This window comes from Eubalaena glacialis, chromosome 13, assembly GCF_028564815.1.
Source record: "Eubalaena glacialis isolate mEubGla1 chromosome 13, mEubGla1.1.hap2.+ XY, whole genome shotgun sequence".
Lineage (NCBI taxonomy): Eukaryota > Metazoa > Chordata > Mammalia > Artiodactyla > Balaenidae > Eubalaena > Eubalaena glacialis.
Window position 1 is genome coordinate 22,792,564 of NC_083728.1, and position 26,703 is coordinate 22,819,266.

General features: G+C 54.7%; 1 protein-coding gene across 3 annotated transcripts in view; it reads right to left on the reverse strand.

Moving 5' to 3' along the window:
• Positions 1-24,203: 24,203 nt before the first annotated feature.
• The window catches only part of SRC (SRC proto-oncogene, non-receptor tyrosine kinase), a 55,980-nt gene continuing 53,480 nt past the window's right edge, over positions 24,204-26,703 (reverse strand). For all 3 annotated transcript variants that reach the window (XM_061210039.1, XM_061210038.1, XM_061210037.1), the window contains one exon: positions 24,204-26,501. In XM_061210039.1, the coding sequence (XP_061066022.1) occupies positions 26,293-26,501 (209 nt within the window). In that variant the 3' untranslated portion in view covers positions 24,204-26,292. The remainder of the gene's footprint in view (positions 26,502-26,703) is intronic.

The following is a 26,703-nucleotide window of genomic DNA, read 5'->3' on the forward strand; positions in this document are numbered from 1 at the left end:
GGAGGCAGGGTGGTGGACAGCAGACAGCCGTGAGCTCACACCACACACCCGCACAGCCCGGACCAACCCAAGTCCTGGCAGGAAGCAGGTGTTTAATAAACTTCTTGTGGATGAATTAACAAATAGTTGGACAAAGCGTGAATGACAGTGACCCAGAGACTTGGAACTACCTCAGCCCAAGCCCTAGAGGGAATGACGTGAGAGACTGACAGATGTTCACACACACACACACACACACACACACACACACACAAACACAAACACACACCACGAATGGCTCACAGACTCAGAGCAAAAATTCAACAAAGCTCTTCTGTAGAGAGAAAGGGAATGTGGCTTTGGAGTGAGATAAAAAGAGAGGCAGTGAGGGAGGGGGAAGGGGCCCTCAGACAGCAGGACACAGATATAGGCACACTGTACACACACACACACTCACAGTCTCACTGACTGGCACAGAATCTGGCACTTGTTAGATGATGGCTGGCTGGCTGGCTGGCTGGATAGATGGATGGGATCAATAGGTGGATGGATAGGTAAGTGGAGGGATGGATGGATGGATGGATGGATGGATGGATGGATGGATGGATGGATGGACGGATGGACGGATGGATGGTTGGAAGGGTAATCCAGAGATGAGAATAAAATTTGATAAAGGGCCCAGAATAGGAGTGATTCACATATGTCCACGTACACACATCACACACATACACTCCCTAGCATAGCATCCACCACAAGATATTTAAAGATGGAATAACTGAATAAACTAATAAATTAACAAAGGAATGAATGAATGAAGCAAACTAGAAATTAGGTCAAAACCCAATAAATGAGAGGGACAGAAGTATAACCCACAGTGAGACAGACACAGATGCACACACCCAGGCATGTGTGTGAGTTCACACACACACACAGGATGATCCACTCACAAAGGGAGGGCCAAATCTGTGAGGGCTCAGAGAGAGAACTCAGAAGCTAGGAGAGAATGACGAACACAGCAGAGCAAGGTAGGGAGGCAGAGGGGTGAGCTGGAGTGGAGGGTACAGGAGGAGAGATATGAAGAAACAGACTTGAAAGGATGTGGTCACCATTCAGATTCATGCAAGTAATCCATGAGCATTTACAGAGCACCTACTATGTGCCAGACACTGTTGAATGAGCAGATTACAACAGGGAGCTTCTGTTGTAGGAGATTCAGCTCCTCCTCTCCCAGAACTGATCTTCTAGTACAGAAGACAGAAAAAGGCCAAGTAAGTTAGGAAGATAATTTCTGATATTGATAAGAATTAAAAGGAGGTTAGTGCAGGGTGGTGAGACAGAGCCCAGGGGGAGGGGAGGCATGATCAAGGAAGGCTTCCCTGAGGAGGTTGCATCTGAGCTGAGAACTGAGTGACAGAAAGGGAGGAGGCAGCCTTGTGAATTTCTGGGAGAAGAGTCTTCTCAGGCTGAAAGAATTAAAATGGCTAGAGCCCTAAGATAAGAATGAGCTTGCCATGTTTGAAGAGTAGCAAGGAGGTGGGCAGAGCCGGACTGAGTGAGTGAGAGGAGGAGAATGCAAGAGATGAAGCTGGCAACATGGTCAGGGCCAGATCATGTTAGACTTTGGCACAAAGCTTGGGTTTTACAGTCAATGCAGTGGGAAACCATTGGAGGGGTTTAAGCAGGCAGTGGCCCGATCTGATTTATAAGATCCCTCTGGTTCTGGACACAGGAATAGAAGCAGGGATCCCAGGGAGGAGGCTGGGTTATTGTTCCAGAGAAATGATGGGGGCTTGAGTTAGGATGGAGCAGATGGCGTGAAGAAAACAGAATGATTTGGAAGTTCAGTCGGTGAGACTGGCCAATGAATTGACCATGAGTATGTATGAAATGATGAGGGTAAAAAGGGACTCCTGGATAACTTCCAGGGTTTAAGGGTGGTGTCATTTATTGATCTGGGGAAGAATGAGGAAGGAACAGGTTTTCGAGGAAGATGGGATGATTTCAGCTTTCGGTGTAGTGAGTTTGAAATGCGTGTTGGGTATCCCTGCAGAGAAGCTGAATGAGCGGTAGAGTCTGGAGTTCAGGGAAAGGTAGAGTTTGGGCGTGGTCAGAAAATAGAGAGTACGCCAAACTGTTGAATTGGAGGGATTGTGTAAATGAAGAAGAGGAGGGGGCCATTTAGAGATTGGGGGAAGTGGGAGGATCCAGCAAAAGAAATAGAGAGACCAAGAGGTAAAATCAGAGAGATGTCTGAGAGCCAAGAAAAGTGAATGTTTCAAGACTGAGGAAGTGTTCAACCACATCCAACATTACTGATGGGACAAGGAAGATGAGGACTGAGAACTGAGCGTTGGATCTGACAAGACAGAGGTCACTGGTGACCTTGCCAAGAGTAGTGTCAATAGTGAGGTCAGGGTGAAAGGCTAATTAGAGGGGTTAGAGAAAGAATGGTGGGGGCTGACTTCCAAGGTCTTGCTGAGATCCAAGACATGCTCTAGTAAATGAGGTGGAATGACAACAAGCGATGGCTTGGGAGTAGGATGGCTGGAAGTTGGGACTGTGGAATTGGAGCTGTTGTTGCAAGGTCAAAGATACGATCATGGTTGAGGTCGAGTAGAGAACAAGATTGTTAGCACTTGGGAGGTCAAGAGCATGGTGTTGGCTATACCATCCATGTGGGTGGTGAAGTCATCAAGGATGGCCACAGGACTAGGAACAGAGAGAAGAACCAGGAAATACAATCTTCAGTGATTGAGGGGACATAATGGGAGACTGGAAAATGACCATCCCAACAAGCAGTGCTGGTGGAGTGAACAAAGCAGAGTCAAGAGTGATGCGGAGGTACCACCCTCATGATAGGGCACATCGTGGTCTTGTTTACCGACCCAGGGACCCCAGCAGGAGGAGTACCTGTAGGGAAGATGCTGAGTCCACTTTGGGACACATGGAGTGGCAGGTGCCTGGAGGGATAGCCAGGTGGAAGCATCTAGGAAATGGCTGATCATACAGGTCTGAGGCTCAAAATAATGATTAGGCAGGATATAAAAACTCAGGAGTCATGGTATTTGAGTGGTTATTGAGACAGGGGGCAGGGAAACAAGTGGGAAGAGAAATGAGAAGGGCTGGGGACAGTCTAGGGATGAGGGAGGGCAACGCTTCATTGTTTTAGGTTCCGATGCTGGTTGTACCAGGTACTTAAGTGAGGGAGGCGAGGTGGGGGTCAGGCTTGGGGACTGGACGTTAAGGGCTCATTTGGAGCATGTTAGAGTTGAGTTGCCCGTAGACTCCCACGTGGAGATGTGGGCGTAAGAGTCTAGGGTTCAGGCTGGGAGTCATCAGCATAAGGCTTGCTGGGTTTTCAAGTCATAGGACTGGATGAATCAAGATTCCCAAGGAAGTAAGGAGAGAGAGACCAGAGGGACAGAGAGAGAAGATATGCAAAGACTGAGCCATTGGCTCACCAATATTTCATCAGCACCTACAACGGGTTCTCCAGCTTTTCTTCAGTGGCCAGTCATGAAAGACAGGAGAGAGATGGGGATGAATGTCCTGGAAACTGAGAACAGCGTTGAAATGCTGCAAAGACTAAAATTAAAATGTCCGTTAAATCTGGCAGCATGGAGGCCACACCAATGACCTTGATGGGGGGGGCTGCTGATCACAGCGCGGGGAGGTAGGGCTATTTGGGGTGGAGGGCAACTCTTCCCCCAAGCTTTTCTGAGAAGGGAGGAGAGAGATGGAGCTGTAGTTAGGGGAGAGATGGGGTCAAGGGGAGGATCTTTTTCTAGGATGGGAGAGATTTGCATCTGGCTGGAGGGATCCAAAATTTTTTTCAGAGGGTAGCCATCCTTCCAAAAGTACAGCCTGTGAGACAAGGAGATGGAAGCGGGTACTGAGAGGAGGACGAGGAAGAGAAGAAAGGCGCACCCACTGGGTCATTCATTCATTCATTCAGAAAATCTCTAATAACAGCTATCCATTTAATCCTTAATAACAGCTGCGGATGGTGAGGCTGGCCCTTCCATAACAGCTTTTCAAAATTCATCTAATCCTTGTGATACCCCATGAGGAACGTGCTGTCTGTGGCTTCATTTACAGACGAGGGGACTTGGGAAGGTGACAGGTGTTGGAGCAAGAAGTGGAGGGATGAGTGCAGAGGTGGGGGGCCTGGGGGGGCTACGCTGCAGGAGGGGTTGTGCAGGGGCTGCTGAGGGGCTCTCGGAGGGAGAGTCAGCAGGAAGCCAGACAGATGGCTGTGGGCTGCGGGAGCTGAGGAATCAGAGATGACTCTGGGCTCCTGGCTGCTGCCCCCAGTGGGCGCTAATGAGAACAGGAGAAAAACATGTTTGGGGGCTACAGAGACAAGGTGGTGGGTTTCAGGCATCTGTGGAGAGGCCCAGCTGGAGACACATGCTGGCATCATGTCTTTATCCTTGTGGACTACAGGAGCAGGGGATGCACTGCCCGGGGAGAAGGGGCAGAGTGAGGAGACAGCAGGCTCAGGGTAGGACAGGAGATGCCGAAAAGAGAAAGACTTCAGGGCCCTTGACACTTTGAGAGAAAAATGCTTAATACATATCACCTTATATCACTTAGAGGGTGACTCTAGAGCCAGACATCCTGGTTCAAAACCCACCTCCACTACTTACTTGTTGTGTGAGCTGGGAGAAGTCACTTAACCTCTCTGAGCCTTGGTTTCCCATCTGTAAAATGGGGATAATAATAGTATCAAGAATCATATTGTAAGGATTAAATGAAAAATACAGGCAAGGCACTTAGGACAGTTTCAGACGTGTAGTAAGCCTATATGAGATTAGCTGTTGTTCTTGCTGCTGTGGTTATGTTCTGTCTCACTCTGCCCCGAATACCCACAGCCTTTAGGAAGGCAGATATACAAAAAGAGAACAGTGATATGACCTGAGATTTGTTTGAACAGCCACATTTATGAGAGAGCCCAGGAGGAAGCCATTTACTAATGCGGGGTCAGGAAAGACGTTAGTGAGGAAGGGTCATTTGAGCTGGGCCTTGAAGGATGCATACGAGTCAGCAGGTGGAGGAGAATGGTTTATTCATTCTTCCAGCCGCTCTCCAGCATCCCCCGAGTGCCTCGCTCATGCCTGGCCCTGTGCTGGGTTGGGGTGGCCAAAGCTCCAGAGAGGAACTGAGCACCAGACTGGTTCCTCCTTGTGTCACCCCCAGTCTCGTGGGGGAGACAGACATGGGAGAAATAGATTGTTATAGGAGAACATGGTAACAGCAGCAACAGGGATATGCCCAGGAAGTTATGGGAGCTTCAAGGCAGGATGCCCCCTTGGGGGTGACAGGAGGGGCACCATAAAGAAGCAGAGGAGGGAGCCAGGTAAAGAGAATGACAAAGGAAGGAGAATTGCATCCCAGGCCAGGCACGGCCATAGCCAAAGCCTTCAAGGTGGGCACTCTGTGTTGTGAAGGTCATTCATGTCCCCAGGCTTCCCAACCAGCCTTCCCTCCCCCATCCCCACTGCCCACAGGCCTCCCTGATTTCCCTCGCTCCCTAATTCCTTGAGTATCTATTGGACACCTCAGAGGAGCCACACCTGGGTGGGAGGGAGGAAGGAAGGGACCTGTGGGGTAGGGTGAGCTGTGATTGAGCCAGAGAGAAGAGAGGGTGCCAACACGGTGGCAGCAGCATTAACCAGCGCGCACTGGGCACTGCTGCACGACCGCACCGTGCATCCTTGACATGAGCCGTCCCACGGAGCCTCAGAACTCCTATTATCCTCATCTTGCTCTGAGGACCAGCATAAGATGTGAACAGGTGTTGGGCACCAAAGTCCAGAGGCTTGTTTGTCTACTGCGTCTCCGTGAGAGGCAGGAGGCACAGGCAGAACCAAATGGAGAGGAGACGGCTGAGTTCTCTGAGCAGGAGGCCACCTGGGCCATGGGGAGAGGCTGGGAGGGTTCAGACCACCCCACTCCTGCTGCCCATAAACCACGTCCCACTTCCCGGCCCCCAGCCCTTATGAGACTGAAACAAGAGTGAAGCCACTCCATGCCCAGCCACCTGGTCCTCTGCCACCCTCATCTCCCGGGCTGCACAAGGAAAGTTCCCAGAACCTCTGTCCCGTGTCCCGGCTCCACTGCGTTACCCACGAAAGCCCCACCCGCACCCACCAGCTCTTCTTCATTCTTAAGCAACCCAAGAACAAAGTGACAAGGGCAGAAAAAGGGATGGTGGGACACGGAAGGCACCCAGCATCCTGAGGGAAGCAGCCAAAGAGAGAGAGGGAAGGGAGGGGAGGGAGGATGGGGTCTCTGTCTCTCTCTCTCTCTCTAACCAACCCCCCTCCGCTATTTTTTTCTCTGGATTTCTCTGTCTAGCTTCCTCTCCTCTCTCTCTCTCTCTCTCTCGCTCTCTCTCTCTCTCAACACACACACACACACACACACACACACACACACGTCAGATAAAGCCCCAGAAGGAGGAAGGGAGGGACGGAGGAGACTGTCAGACAGACAGAACTTCCCAGACAAAGACATTCAGACCATTCAGACAGGCTGACGAAGACACATAGGGGTGTCCCGAGTGGAGACGCCCAAATGCTCCTGAAGGAACAGATAAGTAAAAACAGTGAAATCAAATTTGCAGAGAAAAACTCACGCCGAGAGAAAAGGTTCACAGATACAAAGAACATTGCAAAAAGATCTCCAAATATTAATAGTGATTCCTTTCTCTCTGGGAGGTGGGATTACAGGGGATTTTTATTTCATATTCTTCTGCATGTTCTTTCTGGTATTTTCCACCTTCTCTGTGGTGAACACATATTACCCCTGAAACCAAAGGAAAACAATAAATGTCATTTCTGAGAGAAAGAAAACATCCGCGGCAGGGTGGGGGACAAAGCCTGCCAAAGCTGCAAAGAAGCAGCGAGAACGTAGAGCACACGCACACACACACGCCTGCACGCTCACGGGCTTACACGTTCACACACTCCTCCACGATCACAGTACTCCCGCTCACACGCACACACACAGGCCCATTCTTTAGGCACACAGCATGAACAGCCAGAGTGAAATTCCAGAAATCTCCAAGGAAGGAAAAGGATGGAGAGGAGGAGGAAGGAGAGGCAGACAGGGAAGCCTGGAGGTGGATGGACAGACACACACACGACCCTCTAGCCCAGGGCATGACTCAGCACAGCTGCTGACAACGGGCCCCTAATGCCCTCGTTATTCTGATGGTGGATGTGGTTATCACTTTCATGGGTTTTTCTTATTACAAAGGTAATAATGCAACTTGTGTTCCTGGCAGACAATTTAGAAAAAATGATGCTCTGTTTTTTGAATGAGCAAAAGAACTTATGAATGGGAGTGACCGACAGAGACAGAGGGAGAGCAAACTGTGAGGAAACCACAGAGAGGAAGTGAAAGAGGCAGAGAGAGGCGAGAGCCTGTGGAGGGACACACACACACACACGCATGCACACATGCACACAGGCGCACACAGTGGGGCAAGAGCAAGATGGCAATTTTGAAAGGCTGCAGAGAGAGGGAGGTGGCAAGCAGACAATCAAGCAGATGGGTGTCCAGGGAGCCAGACACATGGACACAAGCCCAACATGCACCCCTAGAAGCTCACACAGAGTGGGGGGCAAAATTCAGGGAGGCCTGAGTGGCGGGAAGGAGACCTGCCATCCCACAGACACACACTCCTGGTCTGGGCATCCTCAGGACCGGCTTTATGAATGAATGAATGTGGATGTCGGTGAGACTCCCCCAGGGGGAGAGCAGAGCCCATGCAGACAGAGACAGGCCCCCAGAGACAGAGGCACAGGCTGAGAGAGACGCAGAGAGGGGCTCCGAATCAGAGAGGAGACAGTGACAGAGACTGAGAGGGGCAGAGAGTGCGAGACAGGAGGAGGGGCGGTGGGGGGGGGGGCACGAGGGGCACTGCGAGGTGGGGCCCTGGCCACAGTCCAGCCCAGGGTCCGCTCCCCAGCACGCTCCCAGGGGCCCCTCCTCCAGGAAACGGGATCAATAGGGGACTTCCATTGTTTTCTCTGTGCTTCTCTGTATTTTCTAAACGATTTATCATGAAGATGGATGCATTACTTTTCAGATCAGGAGAAAACATGTGCCTTGAAAGAAAAAGAAAAGAAAGAAAAATGGTACAGAGATTGAATGGAGATGACGCTACAGAGAACAAGCAGGGGAGTGATCAGACACGTCCACATGCGCACACCCTCCGGGACTGAGGGCAGACCTGAGGAGAGGGAGCAGGGAGCAGCGGGGGGCAGAGGAAGTAGGCAAACTGAGGCTCCGAGCCCCAGACTTCCAAACATACCCGCACTCACATAAAGAGGACAAGCTCCTGGAGGAGACTGGGGTGCATTTGTTGATCACCTAGTGTGTATGGGAGCCTAGGGTTAGGTTGCCTACTGCAATCTTGGGTGGCAAGTCTGGGCTGACCCAGAGGCCCGGGCAGGGGACGGTCTCCCAGAGAAGGGTCCCAGAGCCCAAAAACTCAAAGCAGGGCCCGTGGGGGGGGGGCGGGGGGAGATGGGGAAGGAAGAGGAGTTTGTCAAACAGATGGGGAAGAAGGCACGGGGCAAAGGGGGAAAGCTTGAGCACAGGACAAAGGCTTGGAGGAGCAGAGGGCGTGGTGAGAGAGACAGAGGCAGAGACAGAGGCAGAGACAGAGGCAGAGACAAGCGAAGGAGGCTGCAGGGCCCTGCAGCCAGAGCCTGAGGGCCTGGAAGAGCTCAGAAGTTGGCTTTGTTCTCTGTACAAAGAGAGTTAAGGGATTTAGGGCCTGGGGGTTGGGTGTTGTTTCTGATCCCTGGGAGGAGGGAGGAGAAGCAGGAAGACCAGAGAGGAAACCAGTGGAGCCTTCCGGGGAGAGATGGGGTGCCCTGACCAGGGTGGGGGGAGAGGTGGGTGGGTGCTTAGGGAACATCTGCAGGGCAGGTTACCGTGGGGGTGGGGGGAGGGTCAGGCTGACCTGAGCAACTAGAGGAAGGACAGGGACCCCCAGCTCAGCGGGGTCTCAGGAAGAGAGGGTGGGGTTAGATCTGCGGCTCCTGCCAGATGTGTGGTGGGGGTGTGAGGACCCCTCAAGCCTGATGCCCCAAAAGGGGATGAAGTCACAGCTGGGGCGTGCCATTGGGAAGACAAGCCTCCCCAGGCAGGGAGCCCCTGGGAGTTCCAGCAGGTTAGGGGCAGGTGAAGGGAGTGGAAGGAGACCCGGATGTGAAGATACACTCACAGACACACACAGACACACTCACGGACACACTCAGAGACACAGAGGCCGGGAGGAAGGGGAGCCCGAGAGAGGAGGAGGGACTGAGGGAAATACGTGGCATGAGACAGAGTCAGACATGGACACATCTGGAAAAATCGAGGAGGAAGGATAGGGAGGCCAAGAGACAGAGAAAAAGGGCGAGCGTGGCAGGAGCGGAGAGACAGAGATGGAGACGGTGCCGGGCAGAGAGGGAGAGAGGGATAAAGAGCCCGTGACGGGGAGAGAGAAGGAGAGACCCAGAGTCAGAGACAGAGCTGGAGACACACACACACACACACACACACACACACACACACACGGAGGCTGAGAGGTGGAGAGTCTGACAGAAAGCCCAGAGAGGGAAGGGAAGTGGGGAGGGGGCGCCCCTCTCCTCTCTCCTTCCTCCTCCCTCTCCCAGAGCAAGGGCAGACTTCAGCAACGCCTTAGAGACAGAGAGGGAAGGGGCTGGAGGGAGGGGAAGAGCAGAGAGTCACACACACACACACACATACACACACACTCACAGCCCAGCGCACAGGAGACTCACAGAGTGAGCACAAAAGCAAGAACCCCACAGAGAGGGGGCCAAGGAGGGGGCTCCTCTGTCTGTCTCCCTCTCCCTCTCTCATTGTGTGTGTGTGTGTGTGTGTGTGTGTGTATGTGTGTGTGTGTGTGTGTGTGTAGAACACGTTCAAAGAATGACAATGACCCCCAAGGCTGGAGCAGAGAGAAAGCAAGGAGTCCAGTGTGGTGGACAGACAGACCAGTACACACGCACACACACACACGCACACGACAAAGCATTTGATGCTTAAAAGGATCACAAAGCCACCTAATGCTCCAGAGAGGAAGGTGGGAGAGAACACGGGGCAGAAGGCTCTCAGAGGAGGTGTGGGGTAGGCCCTCTCCAGACCTGCCTGGGGGAGGCACCATCCTGGGCATGGGTGACCTAGAGCCTGAACTGACAAAGGGATGCCATCAGCACACAGTGGGGCAGGAGCTATTCTGGAAACCCCTTCCCTCCAGAAGCCACAGGGGAAAGACACTCACTCTGCTTGTGGGAGAGGGAGTCCGGGAAAGTGACTCTGAGGCAGGTCAGGAAGGGACACTAGGGGCAGAGGGGTGAGAATGCCAGGGGAGGGGTCTGGGCGGCTGGCTTGGGGGTGATGGAGGAGGGAGGAGGCTTGAGAGGCAGGCAGTAGGGGCTGAGGCCTGGACTTCGTTTGGGGTAGGGGTGGGGAGCCAGGGAGTGATGCAGTGGGTAGACAGACGTGGTCAGAGGCATGTTTGAGAAGGTGCTGGTGTCTGGGGAGTTTGATCTGGGGGAAGCGGGGATGGCCGGCCAGCCAAGGGGCAGCAGGAAGCAGGCTGGCAAAGGGGAATGGCAGTGAGATTGAAGAGGTGGTCATGGTAGGTGGCTCAGGAAGGAGGGAGACGCAGCCGTGGGAGTCCAGGGTGTGCAGCCAGCCAGGGGTGGCCCAGATCATCCCAGGAACAGGAGGGCCAGGAAAGGGAGGGCCCAGTGTCCCAAGACAGGAGGGCTTTTGAGACTCAAAAAGAGGCAAAGTGGACAAAGTGTGGTCTCTCCTTACAACTGAATATTATTCAGCCATAAAAAGGAACAAAGTCCTGACACACGCGAGTACGTGGATAAACCTCAAAAACATTACGCTAAGTGCAAGAAATCAGACTCAAAAGGTCACATATGGTAGAACTCCGTTTATCTGAAATATCTGGAATAGACAAATCCACGGAGACAGAAAGCAGATTGGTGGCTGCCGGGGACAGGAAGGGGGGAGGGGAAATGGGGAATAACTGCTTAATAGGTAGGGGGTTTTATTTGGAGTGATAAAAAAAAGTCTTGGAACTAGAGGTCGTACAACATTGTGAATGTACTAAATGCCACTAAATTGTTCACTTTGAAATGGTTAATTTTATATGAATTTCACATCAATAAAAAATTTTTGTTTTATTAAAAAATAAAAACTAGTTCACCAAGCAGGCACATGAGGAAAGGGATTTCCAGGTGGAGGGACCAGCACCTGCAGAGGGGGTAGCGGCATGCAGGCACGTGGGCGGGTGGGAGGGGTGTGGCAGGGGGAGGGGCTTGGAAGCATGAGGAGAGGAGATGGGAGGGGAGTGTGCTTGAATACTTCTTGGAGATGGAAGCCTCGGGGACCTATGAGGTGGGAGAGCTGTGGCTGGTCCCCAAGTGGTGAAGGGGTCCATAGCGTGAGATCAGAGACCGGAGACCAGAGAGGAGGCAGGTGTCAGCCACTCAAGTGGGGGCTGGTGAGGTGTGAGCAGCGGGTGCTGGGGTTGAGGGGTGACTCAGCCAAGACCCCGGGACTTCCGAACCAGTTAGGCACAGGTGAGAGCAGATTGGGTAGCGAGGCGGGAGCTAGGGACTGCCTCCCTGGGGACTTGGTGGGCAAGAAGAGGCACTTCCCTGCGTCCTGGCCAGGCAGGGTTTAGAAATTAGGTTGTTCAGTCAGTCAGAGAACATGTACTGAGTGCCTTCCACGGGCCGGGCAGTGTTCTTGGAGCTGGAGACACAGCACTGAACAGACACTCCATGCCCTCCTGGGGCCTACAGCACAGTGGCAGAGAGGATAGTGTGACAGATGGAAAATAAACCAAGAAATCCACATATAAGATGATAGCTGGGGGACTTCCCTGGTGGCGCAGTGGTTAAGAATCCGCCTGCCAATGCAGGGGACACGGGTTCGAGCCCTGGTCCGGGAAGATCCCACATGCCGCGGGGCACCTGGGCCCGTGCGCCACAACTACTGAGGCTGTGCTCTAGAGCCCGCGAGCCACAACTACTGAAGCCCGTGTGCCACAACTACTGAAGCCCGTGTGCCACAACTACTGAAGCCTGCGTGCCTGGAGCCCGTGCTCCGCAACAAGAGAAGCCACCGCAATGAGAAGCCTGCACACTTCAACGAAGAGTAGCCCCTGCTCGCCACAACTAGGGAAAGCCCGTGCACAGCAGCGAAGACCCAATGCAGCCATAAATAAAATAAATAATAAATTTATAAAAAAAAATAAGATGACAGCTGGCAGGGAAAAGTGCTTTGAAGACAAAGACAGCAGGAGCAGGATAGGGGTAAGGAGAGCTAAAACGGAGGATGCTGTGTTAGACTAAGTCACCAGAGAGGCCTCTCTGAAGAGGGGACTGTGGAGCGGAGACCTGAGGAGGTGGGCGGGCACACAGATCTCAGGAGAGAGCTCCAGGCAGAGGGGACTGCACGTGCAAAGGCCCTGGGGTGGGAGCAGCACGTCTCATTCAAGGAGAGGCAAGGGCGGGGTGGCTGGAGCAGAAGGGGTGGCAGGCGGGGGCTGGGGGTGAGGAGGGAGCAGCAGAGCCCTGCCTGGAGCCAAGGCCTCCCGCGTGGGTGATGGTGAGTGCCTGGGTTCTGCAGGGGGAGCCCCTCAGGGAGATGGACCCTAATAAGGACAGGGGGACTAACAGAAGGACAAGTAGGACCTGTCAGGCCCAAGCGCTGCCCGCTCTGCCCCCCGCAGGGTTGGTTGATGGAGATTTGATTAAACCCTGAAAGTTTCCCCAACAAACTCACTCAGCAACCGAAGAGCAACAGGAGGGGAGAGAGTGAGGAGCTTTGGACAGACTTACACAGAGGCAGGCCTGACGCATGAAGAAAGGAGAAGAAAGCTTGAGAAAGCCTCCGAGGGAGAGTGGGAGGGGCAAGGGGAGAGCGGGAGCGGCGAGGCGAGACCCCCATGCCGCCAGGGGCTGGGGATGACGCACACACCCGGCCCACGCGGGGCTCGCGGGGTGTGACACACCGCCGGCTCTCAGGCTGGCGAGGCTGCCAGGCGCAGACAGTGACGTGCGACCCCGACAAAGCCCCCAGGAGGGGGATGCAGAGAAGGAAGAGGAGGGGGAGGGAGACACGTGAGCCAGATGGGCAGGCGGTGGGGGGATCTGTGGCCAGACAGACAGACAAGGAGCCCCCAGAGAGAGAGGGAAGGACACACAGACAAAATCACCCAGACAGATCCCTCCACTCAGAGAGACACAGCCAGAGACACAGTGATCCTCGCAACACGTGGAGACACGGCCAGGAGGGGCCTTCCCTGAGATACACAGACAGACATCCCGCATACACTCAACACTGCGCACAGACAGGAGACAGAGACACACGCACACACAGACACATAGACAGACAGCTGCCACACAGCAGAACACACGCAGAGACCAGCAGACGCTCTCATTCACACGGGCAGAAACAATCAGAAACCCAGGTCAGGACACACAGACCGTCGGATAAACACACAAACATATTAACACAGAGAAACACATACATACACACAAATACAGACAACAGACAGTCAAACATACACACAAACGCATCCACAGACACACAGAGACTAGGACCAGATACTCACACGCACTGGTGCACAGGGACAGACAGACAGACAGACCTCACATGGACAGAGACACACAGCCCCTCACCCAGAGTCCGACAGAAACACACACACTGACATGGGGGGAGAGACGGGCAGGAAACCCACAAGGGCAAGATGGAAGGACAGGGAAGTTGATAGAAGTGAGAAGATGAAGATGAGAAGACGATGTGAGGCCAGGTGCCCACCCACCCCCTGCCCACCAGGCTCGGGGTCTCCCCTCCACACCAGGGTGCCCAGTCACGGATATGCTTTTGACTCTAAGGCCTGCCGCACAGCAGGGGATGTTTGTCCCCCGCATGGCCTCCCACCCTGCTGTGGGGCAACAACTATGTTTGTTGACTGAATGCACAACCAAATTTGCCTGATGTCAGAGGGTCACTCTGGGGGGCCAAGTGGAGGCCGGAGCACTGCAACAGGTGACCGATGACAGGGAAGCCGATGCAGGGCAAGACACGGAGAAGGAACCGGCAGGGAAGTAGGGGGAGTGTCAAGGGGACGGTGTCCCCGAGGTGCAGCGTCAGACCCCGGTTTGCTGAAAGGTGGGAGAGGCCACGGTGAGAGCCATTTCAGGGGGTCAGGAACAAAATGCCACCGGACAGGGAGTGAGAGGGAGGGGCCGACATGAAGACAGCCCTAGGATGGGATGGGAAGACAGGTGGGGGCCTGGAGGGGGTGCTCTGCAGGTGGGGAGACAGACCATGGTGGGTGGACAGGTCTGGGGCTCAGCTTGGCTAGAGACCCCGATGGCAGCGGGTTGCCTGTGGACCAAATAGAGTTTGCAAAGGGGGCTGGGGAGCTGCGAGGGGCAGGAGGGGGAGGGCCAGGCCGGCACACACACACACACACACACACACACACACACACTGCCAGCCAGCGCTCACCCACCCTCAGAGACAGCGAGGGAAGAAAGGAGGAGAGAGAGAGAGAAATAGAACCAGGCTCACCTGGAAAATTCTAGATGGAGCCCCCAGGAGCGGGAGAGGAGGAGAGAGAGGCAGAGGTGGAGGAAGCAGGGGCGAGGGGGAGGTAGTGGGTGAGCAGGACACACACAAACACACTCTCACGCACACATACACCCCTGCAGTGACGCACAGAATAGAAGCAGAATTCAATAATGACTGGGAGACCGCGCAGAGCGGAGAGAGCAGAGCGGGAGTGGAGCAGCGGGGGGCGTGGGGGGGGGGAGGGAGCGAGTCAGACACACACAGCCCCGTCTCAGGAGGTATTCAATAATTGTTGATCGAATGAAGGAACAAAGATGAGGGACTCTCAGAAGGGAAGCTACGCCTAAGAAAGTTCCAAGACGGATAGACAGAATGTCACACATATATACAGCGAGAAAAAAAAAAAATCCCGATCAACTTTTGGATTTAAAACAATGATAATAAACAGTACCAGAGTCAGAATAACTGTTCCCTTGAGGAACTGAGGCTGCTGAGGGCTGGGATGGTCTGTTTCTTGCTCCAGGATGTGTATCCACAGGTGTAGACATGGGTAAAATTCATCGAGGTTTTTCACTTCAGATGTGTGCATGTTATGGTATGTAAGTTATACCTCAATTGTTTTTACTGAGAGAAAGAGGATAAGAAAGGGAAGGAAAGATGAATGTCAGGTGGCGAGAGAGGAACAGATGCACACACACACACACATACACATGCACACACACACAAATGACGTAACAGTGTCCAGGTAAGAACAAACCCCGACAAAGTTTGACAAGAAAGAAGTAAAAAGCTAATGTGACCAAGAGAGAAAGCCTGATGCCTAGACCCTCACATGGAAAGAGAGAGAGACCCCAGAGAGACCTGAATTGGGAGGGGGGTCCACAGGGCAGGAAGGAAATCGCCAACATTGGCCCCTTGAGCCGGAGGCACCGAGGATGGGGGCTCCTGGGGCAGGCGTCCACCACCAGCTGTGGAACGGCCTGGCCAGGGTGACCCATTGGAGGTGGGGGTAAAGCAGAAGGGGAGAAGGGGGCTGGGAAGGTGCTGAGTCTGGGGTGGACTTCAGAGGCGCAGGGGCCAGGCTTGGTTAGGGGCCCGGGAGCAGCCGCGTGCTCTAGTCTGGAGCTCATAACCCAGGGGCAGGGGGCGAGAGAGGCGGGCGTGGGCACCGAGACGGCCCAGAGGGCAAGGATGACAGTGCACCCAGGAAGGGGGGTAGGAAAAGGGCCCAGAAATAACTCTCGGACAGACAGGCGGATGGCTAGATGGATGGAAGGATGCTCATCTGCAGAGCGAAAGCAAACGCTGGACAGAGCCTTGGAGATGGATGTGGAAGGATAAAGAGAGCCTTAGGGGGAGGTGGGGAGAGAGACAGACTCCAGTGTGTGTGGAAAAATGAAAATGGAGCCGGAGAAAAGGAGGGCGAGCAGAGAGCAAGAGGTGAGAGGAGATCTGTCACACACACACACTCACACACAGACACACTCACAGGGGGTGTTCAATGTGTGCTGACCGAAAGAAAATACAAAGGAACTGCCCCCCAGAGTGCGAGCAGAGGCTTTAGGTAAAGTGATCGAGTTGACACAGTGACAGACAGCTTGTCACACACAGATACACACACACGCACACACACAGCCTTTCGCTGTGAATCCAGGCACGCAGGGCCAGGGCAGCTTTCAGAACTGCCTTGGAGACAGGGTGGCCACACACAATCACCCCCAGCACAGGAGAGGCTCAGGGAGTTGACTGAGCATAGGGACAAATGCAAACGACTCAGAGAATGAGCACGACAGCCGAGGACCCCAAAGAGAGGGGGTCCGGGCAGGGGGCAACTGTGTCCCTGTTAGTCACTCTGTGTCTCACACACACACACACACACCAGCCGGGGAAGGAGCAGCTGCTTCATGATGAGTGATCTAGGAAGAGCCGGGGGCGTGAAAGGAAACAAAGCCCCCAGCCGATGGCAGGCACCCCCCAGACTGGAGCGAGGGAGGCGCCGGCTGCCCACACTGGGAAATCGACAAGCCACAGGGACTGGAGAGCCGGAGCCTCAGGGGTCAGATGAGCCAGACCCCGGCTTGGCCACACGGACACACGCACAAGCCTGAGGACCCTGCACAAGTGTTGGGGGGGTGGGTAAGCGAATGGGGGGACATGTTTTGGGACACAGACACACATGCACACAGATGACTGTGCAGTCACATGTTGGCGGAAAAAACGAATTCATGCAGGTAACACGTAGAGTCAAGCTAAAACTGAGAGGCAGAGACGGAAAGAGACAAAGAAAGAACAGAACAAAAAGAAAGCCAGAGACATAGACACAGAGACAAAGAAAGACAGGAAAACAAAGAGAGAGAAAAGGAGGAAGGCAGCGGAGGGGGGGATGGAGAGATGACCGACAGACACGAATGCAAGAAAGACACAGACGTCTACAACCAAAAGAGCGACGATGAGAAGGGAGTTTGGAAGGAGAAAACAGAGATGGAGGCCAAATGACAGAGGGAGAGAAATATGAGCAAAGGAAGAGAGAGAGGCACCCAGGCCACCCAGGGCTGCCTCTGAGGACCGGCTAGATTGGGGTTTTAAGACACACCAAGCAAAGGAATGAAGGAAAGAAAGAAAGATGCCTGAGTGGATGGGAGGGACCCTCAGCACAGCCCGTGCTGGATTCAGGGAGCAGCCAGGGGGTCAGCAAGGGACCACATGCCATAAACCCCACACCACATGCACCACACACACACCACACACACACCACACACACACCACACACTCACCACACACACACCACACACACACACCACACACACCACGCACACTCCACATACACCACACACACACAGCACACACACACCACACCACACACCACACACCACGCACACCACACCACACACCACGCACACCACGCACACCACACACACACCACACACACACCACACACACACCACACACTACACACACACCACACCACACACCACACACACTACACACAAACCACACCACACCACACACCACACACACCACACACACACACCACACACACACCACACCACACACCACACACACCACACCACACACCATGCACACCACACACACCACACCACACACCACACACACCACACACCACGCACACACACCACACACCACGCACACCACACACACACCACACACACACACACACCACACACACCACACCACACACACCACACACACACCACACACACCACGCACACACACACCACACCACACTACACACACACTACACACACACACACCACACACACCACACACCACACACACCACATACACTACACACACACACCACACACCACACACACTACACACACTACACACACCACACACACACCACGCACACCACACACACCACACACACACCACACCACGCGCCACGCACACACACACACCACACACACCACACACACTACACACACACCACACACACACCAAACCACACACCACACACGCACACCACACACACACCACACACACACCAAACCACACACCACACACGCACACCACACACACACCAAACCATACCACACACCACACACACACACACCACACACACCACACCACACACCACACACACACCACACCACACACCACACACACTACACACCACGCACACCACACACACCCCGCATACACCCCCCCACACACCACACACACACCACGCACACCACACACACACCACACACACCACACATACACCACATACACACTCCACACACACTATACTACATGAACAACATATACATGGTCCATGCACGCCATACACAAACCACACAGGTGTGTGCATACATAAACAATTGCAGGAAGCCCAGAGAAAAGACAAGGTTTCAGAAGCCCCAGAGAGAAGGGGGAAGGAGCAAGCTGGAGAGAAGCAGGGAAAGCGGAGTTCTGTGCACCTCTCTCGCCCTCTCCCGGTGTCGGTCTGTAAGTCTGTCTGTCTCCCTCTCGCTCACTCCCCCGCACACAATCACACCCCCTAGAAAAGGGGAGAATGGGGGGTGGGCAGAGAAACGAGGGGATGTGATAACTCGGTGGCTGTCCCACCCCAGCCCGCTGGCTCCCACCTCCTGGCCTTCGCATGGCTGTCCTGCTGCCTGGAGTGTTTCCCGCCCGGCCACAACTCTCCCTCCCTACCCCCCCCGCCCCCCCCCGCCCCCCCCCCCCCCCCCCCCCGCTTCTCCACTTGCTGCCCTCGGGCCTCACTCAGCCCACTCCTCAGGGGAGCCCTCCCGGACGCTCTGTTCAAGCTCAGGACCCCGTCTCTACTCTACTGGGACCGTGGGCCTTTCTGCACCTGTTCTGCTCATCTGTCCTTCTGGACACTAAGTGCCTTGTCCACGGCTGCTCCCCAGCAGATTTTTCTCCCCGCTGGCCCCCTAACCCCCAACCGGGGTCAGGCATACAGTAGGTGCCCACCGGAAATGTGTTCAATGAATGCTTACACACCTGAGTGAGAGCAAAGCTGGAAGGTATTTAGGATGAATGTGGAAGGAAAAGGCTGAGGAGGGCGGAGGGAGGGAGAGCCCTGGAGGGGGAAGGAAAGATGGGGCAGTCACAGCTGGAATAATCTAGATGGAGGTATGGGGGTGGGGCAGAGCCCTGGGAGCTGGTGGGTAGTCGGGGGGGCTGGGGGGGGCGGTGGTGCACTTCGCGGATACAGGCAAACACACATGCACACGCACACACGGCCGGGCAGGGGCAGCTGCTCCGTGACGAGTGCTTTATGAAGAGCCTGAAGAGCCCAGGGAATGAAATGAAACACCCACCCCCAGCTCATGGCAAGGGGAGGGGGCTACAGGGAGAGAGCCCACATTGGAAAGTCAACAAGCCCGAAGATCTGGGAAGGAGAAGGCCTGAGAGAGAGACAGGGAGCCAGATCCCTGCTCCCCGGCAGACACGCAGACACCAGGGCCACGCATGTTTGTTGGGGGAATGAATGAATGAACAGGGGACCCCAGAGCAAGGGACAAACCTGTTAGGGTGAGAGAAATGGACAGAGAAGGACAGAGACTCAGGAGGCCGGGTGATACACACATCATGTGGCTTTGATGCACTCACACGGAAGTCAAGGGCAGTCCGCAGGGGGCAGAGTCGAGAGGAAGAGAGATTCAGAGAGGGTGGAATGTGCAGAGGACACACAGCCTGCCCCCAACAGCCATTGCCCATGGTCAGCACAGAGAAGGCACTCAGTAAATCTACAGCCCACCATACCTTTAGGTGCCCATGAAAAATGTTTTCTTTTAAAATCGGAAGAAAAATGAACTTTAACTCAAAGAAAATGTTTTCATATATAATGTTAATATATTCAACTTTATATCAATGTTGTCGTAAAATAGAATTTTTAAAAATATTTTTTATGGAGAAAGGGGTCCATGAAGGCAAAGCTGACTAGGGCCCATGAAAGTCATAATGGGGCCCTGGTTGGGTGCCCAGCCTGGGACTGCATAACATGAGGCCAGGGTTAGGAAGGACCCTACTGCAGGGAGTGCTGGAGCCAAGGGAAGCCAGGGAAGGGGCAATCAGGAGGCCTTCCCAGAGGAGGTGGATGTCCAGGCTGAAGGAAGGAAAGACGTGTCAGGCAGTCAGGGTGCCACGGGCAACTGGAGCCAGCCTGGCAAGGTCTGGAATGGCAGGTGAGGGAGATGGGGCTTCCTCCACTGGAGACAAAGGATTCTGAGCAGGGCCAGAGGTGGGAAGAAAAAAAGGAAGGCCACGGCAGAGTGAGGGTGAGTGATGGTGAGTGCGGCCCAGGGCTGGAGGCTGAATGGTGGGGCCCTCCCCAGAGGGGACAGGAGCAGACAGGAGGTGAGTTGAGTTTGGAGGGTCAAAGGTGAGGTGTCCAGGGGATAGTCGCCAGGGAAACTGTCCAGGAGGGAGGCCTTGAGGCAGAGGCTGGAGGGAGCATGGGGCTGAGTCTGGGGCCAGGATGGGGAATGAGCAGAAAGTGACCCCAGAAGCCAAGTCCCAGGAATCCCGGGGAAGGGGAAAGGGGGTGGCCGAGAGGTTCATTCACAGACATGCATGTACACAGATGCACACACACCGAGAGGGCGGCAAGAAAGGGAAGAAGAAAGAGAAGGATATTTAATAAAATTGCAGGAAGTTGGAGGTGGGAGGTAGAGACAGATCCACTGGCATAGAGATCCAGCCGCAGACACACGCACCCACACACACACACACGCGCAGGACAATCAGAGAAAGAGAAAGGCATTTAATGAGACCACAGCAAGGGGGAGGCGTGGCGCCAGAGGCAGACACACAGACGCTTGGACAGATGGACAGAAGGCAGAGCCCTGGATCCCACGGGACACACTCTGAGGGAAGCACAGCCCAGTACTGGGTGGGAAAAGCCCCAGGGAAGGAGGGCTGGGGAGACTGGGATGGACAGATAGATGGACAGAGCTCCATCTCCCGGCCTGATTCCCCCACCCCCATGCCACCCCCGCATCTCCATCTCTATCTCCGTGTTTCTGTCTCTGTCAGTCTCTCTTTTTCTCTCTGCAAACCACAGCTTTTTGGAGCCCCCAAGAGAAAAATGGGAAAAGAAGACAGAGATGAGAGAAAAAGACGAGGGACCATGTGTGTGCATGTGTGTGTGTGTGTGTGTGTGTGTGTGTGTATGTGTCCAGCACAAGGTCTAGCTGGAATTTTAGGAGGGAGGGAGGAGATGAAAGGAGCAGAGGATGAGCAAAGAGACCAACAGCAGCACGGAGCCGCAGCCTGGAAGGATGAGGAACACACACGTGCCCCGAACACTGCACACATCACACACACGTTGCACACACTAGAAGTGCCACTGGTGGAAGGGAGGTCAATGAAACCATGGAGAAAGGAAGGCAGGGAGGGGGCTGAGAAAGAGCCGGCACAGGGCGCCTGACACAGATCCACAGGCGAGCGGGTGCACTCACACGGGCGAGCAGGGCTGCAGCAGGATGGGGCCCAAGGTTCACCTTTAATGTAAGTTTTACATATGAATATCTGAAAAAATCGATCGGCCAGCAACTCAGAGTGGCAGCCAGTAACTATGGGCCAGAGGATGGAGGGACAGAGAGACACACTCAGAGAGAGACAGAGAGGCAAGGAGACACTGAAGTCAGTGGGCAGAGGACAGGCGACAGGCCCAGATGGACACACACCCAGAAACATGCCCCATCCTTTCTAGGTGGGAGGGAGGGGGTAGAGAGCACAAATTACTGTCTTCTTGTATGTGCTTTTCTGTATCTTTCCTACCCTACTATAAGGAATTTTTTTTTCCCATGGGGGCAAACATCATCTGACTTTTCTCAAAAAGAAAAAAAAAATGCACGTAGAATGAGAAAAACCACTGAAACAAGGAAGGGAAGGCAGAGGGGACGAGGGGGTCCCAGGGTCTCCAATCGCCTGAAGTGGGCTGGAAACTGAACAGGGCAGCAGGAGGAGCAGGCAGAGGGGCAGTGAGATGGTGGTCCCAGCAGAGTAGACGTCACTCGCCTTTTCGCTCTGTCTTTCTCTTGAAGAGTCGAGCAAAAGCAAACTGAACAGAGACCCAGAGTGAGGAAGTCAAAACCAGTGGAGCCAGAGACAATAGGTGGGAGAGACAGAGCAAACTCCTGCCTCCCTTCTCTGATCAGACAGCACCCGGTGGGCCAGATCTGGGTGCATCAGCCAGAATTTCCCCAGCCCCTCAAGCTCTCATTCTAGGCAGGGAGCTGTGTGAACAGCCGTGACCACCCTTGCAAGTTCCAGGGGGTCAGGGAAAGCACCCAGAGGTGGTCTGTGGCCTTTGAGATGTTTTGAAGGATGAAGAGGAGTTTGCCAGGTTGCAGAGAGGAAAGAAAGGGCACTCTCAGTCGTGGAAACAGCCTGGGCAAAGGCACGGAGGTGTGAGAGGGTCTGGAGGAGAACCAGAGGCGTACAGAGATTGATAAGGAAAAAAAATCTGAGACAGAGACACAGAGAGAGAGAGAGACTAGAGAAATAGAGACGGCCACGAGGCACAGAGAAAAAGAGAAACTAGCAACAGTGAGAAACAGACACATACAGAAACGGAGACAGAAAATCAGAAGCACACAGAGAAAGACCAATTAGTGCGGGGGGAGGGGGTTTAGGGAAGAGGAAAGAAACACAAAAAATTGTGAAGACAAGAGAGCCAGGGCCAGAGAGCCAGAGAGAGAGCTGAAGAGGCACAGATAGACAAAGAGAGACAAAGACGGAGGAGGCAGAGAGAGACACACGCATTGAATCACTTGGTGAGACCGGCGAGAAATGGAGATAAAGGGGTCTCTGGGCTTCTTCCCCGGCTCGACCCGCCGCTCAGCGCCGCGCAGGCGCACTCGCGACCCGCCGCGGTAGCGCGGACTAGCGCTTTGTCCCCGCCGTGGCTGGGGTGTGTCCCCCGGCTGGGCTGCTCGCACGTGTCCTTGCGCCCCCGGGTGCATGTGGGCCCTGGCGGAGCGGCCGGCGCCCCGTGCACGCCCTGAGACCACAAGCATCCACTCCGACACACACACTACCCCGCGCAGACAAGCAGAGCCCCGCCACACACATCGGGGCCCGCGCCCCCGGGGAGCCCACAGATTCAGGCAGAACCACCTAGAGTGGTGTCCCCGCAGTACACACAAATCTCTGCACACAGGGCCAGAAAAAACAGGTTCACACATCTGGGCATCCAGACTCACAGGCCACCTGGACACGTGTCCACACACCAACGCAGACACCCATGAGCAAGTAGGGCCACACGCATACCCCAGTGAGCACAAAGGCACACACCCACGAGTGCAAACTCACACCCATGCTCCTACCTCTGCTCCCAAGACACATGTACACCCATGGGGTCTCCAGGTGTCCATTCTGACCGGACATTGTGGTATTTGGCTTGTGAAAATAACAGTGAACAGAGAAACATCCCGATTTTGAAATGTTTTTAATTATACAGATTAAACAGTGTTATTACGACCAGAGGTAACTTACATGGATCGGTGTGTGATCTGATATAAAATAAATTTCTTCCTATAGACTGCTGCAAATGAACTTCCCAGATTGTGTGCCTTGGTGGAGGGGAGAATGGAGGAGAGGAAGGGTCTTTGGATTTTTCTCCAGAGTGCCCAGGGCTTTTGCTAACCCAGACTCACCACCCCCCCACCCACCCAGCCCAGCACTCCTGGGAAACACACAGCAGGCACACAGTCACATCTCCCTGTGAGGACGCCCACAACTCCACAAGGGCCTGACAGCCCTGCGGGGCCCCCAGAGTGTCAACTGCCACCATCCACCTAGGGCAGAGGGTCTTCAACTGCTCACACTTCCTGCTCACAAGCCCTGGGCTTCGCCTGGTGCATCTCAGACACAAGCAAGGCTTCTGCCAGGCACAGTCACTCCCCAAATTCAGGGATGGATGTGCACACACAGCCGCATTCCAGAGATCTCCAATCTGATTACGTCCCTCCCTGGCCTCAAGCCCTCCAGTCACCAATGCTGCCTGCACAAAGGCCCCTCTGACACAGTCTGTCCTCGCATCCCACCCCCTCTCACTCTCCAGCACACAATAGATACTCAAGAAACCGCTGACCAAACTCTGAGGTCTGTTTGTGTTTAATCAGACAATACGCAAAGTATTTACAACCAATTCCAAATCCCCCCTCCCCCCACAGGCCTCGGCCATGGAACGCAGGAACCCCAGGCCCTGCCCAGAGCCGGGGGTCCCCTAGGCCTCTGCATAGTCGTCTGAAATCTACAAAACAGTTTGTTTAAAAAAAAAAAAGACAGTATTAGGACACCTTATACAAAGGACACTGGGCAGTCGGAAGGGGATTTGGGAGCGCGCTGGGGTAAGTGAGTCCAGATTCGACTGGGACGGAGACAGGACAGGAGAAGACTTGGGTAATAAACATGTATGAAAGGAAAAGTTGAAATTTCATAGGCAGGCACCACTTGGCCTCCCTCCCCACTGGCAGGGCCTGGCTGGCTCAAGAACCCCTGGCAGCGGGAACGTTATTGCTATGATGGGGGGCTGTGGGTGAAATGTACAACAGGTCTGGGGGACAGAGCAGGGGGCGTTTTTACATGTTAAATATGGACACACGTGGAGGAACATACACGTGCACACGCACACACACACACACACACACATACACGCACACACACACACATACACGCACACAGGGGCCCTTGGCAAGATGCCTACAAACTGTTGGCTGCCCCATTTAAGAAGGACACACTGAGGTCCAGGGAGAAGCCACCACATAGCCCAAGGGCCAAAACACGGTCTCCTGATGCCATGGGCTGAGCTCACCACGTGATGCCAGGCCACAGGGTCTGGACAGGAGTGGAGCAGTTGCAGAGGCCATGGCCACATATGGAGGCAGACACTGCAGCCCAGAGAAGGAAGCAGGGGCTGCCCGAGGGCACATAGCCAGTCCTTGTGTGTGGCAATAGACACCCCAGTCCTCTCTCCTCACCCCAGCCTAGGCACTCCTTTCCGTACTTGTGAGTTAAGGGTGCCAACTTGGGGAGAAGAGCAGGGGCCGGGCGTTGAAATGACACAGGACAAACTGGGGGAAGGAGGACCTGGGGTTCCTTCCTGAGGCCAGGGCCTCCCAATCACTTGGATCTTCTATTTCTGCTTGATTGCCTCCAGAGCCTGTGAGCTCACTCCCTTTCACGATTGGCTAGCTCCAAAGGTCAAAAACCACCCACCTTCTGATTGAAACCTGCCTCCCTACCCTTGTACCTTTCATTTCTAGCTCAGCCCCACATCTACCTCCACTCTCTCCCCCCACAATAGCCCACTGAGCAAGCAGTGGCAGCAGGACTCTCTCTGCTATCTCTAACCCGTCCTTAGGCCCCTTGTCCCCTGGGCTGCCCCAGTCTGTCCACAATGCCTCCGAGGACAATCTTGTTGGTTCCTGAGGAAGACAGAGGGAGCACCAGGTTCCAATCCCGCCTCAACCCTGAACTGCTCTGTGGCCTTGGGCAAGTCACATCCCCTCTCTGGACTCAGTTTCCCCATGGGTAGTATGGGGACAAGAAACTGAAGATCTCTAAGGAACCCTCAGGTCTAAGAAGGGCAGGGTTGGAGGGGGGTGTCCACCCCACCCACCAGCATCAAGTCAAGCTAGGCCTCACCAGCCTGGGAGCCACAGCAGAGGGGGCTGGACCCAGCAGCCTCCACCAACAGGCGTTTCAGAAATGGATGGCAAGGGGCGGGGTGGCAGGCAGGCCGAGGGCCAGTGGCCCATCACTCCTCTTTGGAAAGGCTCTTTGGCTAGCTCCGCAGACAGACCTGGGGTGGCGTGGAAGTGGGAAAGGGCCAGTGCGTGCAGTAGGTTGAGGCTAGGAAAAGGGTGCCCTCAGCCCAGCCCTGCCTCCCAGTTCCTCCTGCTGAGACGCGCAGAGCTCCAGGAGGGAACGCAGGGAGGAGGCGTGCGGCTGGCCAGGGGCCCGGGCACAGTTGCTGCGCCAGCCTTGGACCCCGCCCCCAGGGCGGCCCCAGGCCCCAAGCCCTTCCATGCCACAAAAGAGGGAGGGGCCTCGTCACTGGCAATTCAGCCCCACAGAGAGGATCAACGGGGGGGCGGGCAGGCAGAGGCAGGCAAGACCCCACGTCAGGGGCCACCCAGCTCAGGATCCAAGCCAAGAAGGCAGTCTGGCCCTGTAGCCCACGCCCTATAGGTTCTCTCCGGGCTGGTACTGGGGCTCGGTGGATGTGAAGTAGTCCTCCAGGAAGGCCTGCAGGTACTCGAAGGTGGGCCGTTCCTCTGGGTCCTTCCGCCAGCACTGGCACATGAGGTCATGCAGAGACTCGGGACACTCGGGCGGGCAGGGCATCCGGTAGCCCCTCTCCACCTGGTCCAGCACCTCGCGGTTCACCATCCCTGTGGGCAGAGGGAAGCAAGAGGCGGCTGGCTCCGCTGAGGAAAGTGGGGCAGAGGGAAGTTGATGGGGACAACGAAGAGGGCTTCCTGCCTAGGAGAGGGTGGCTGTGACCGTGGGTAAGGCCCTCCCCAAGGCTGGGAGCCCTGACCAAAGACAGAGCCTAAGATCAGATGGTCAACCTCTTTGTTATACAGATGGGGA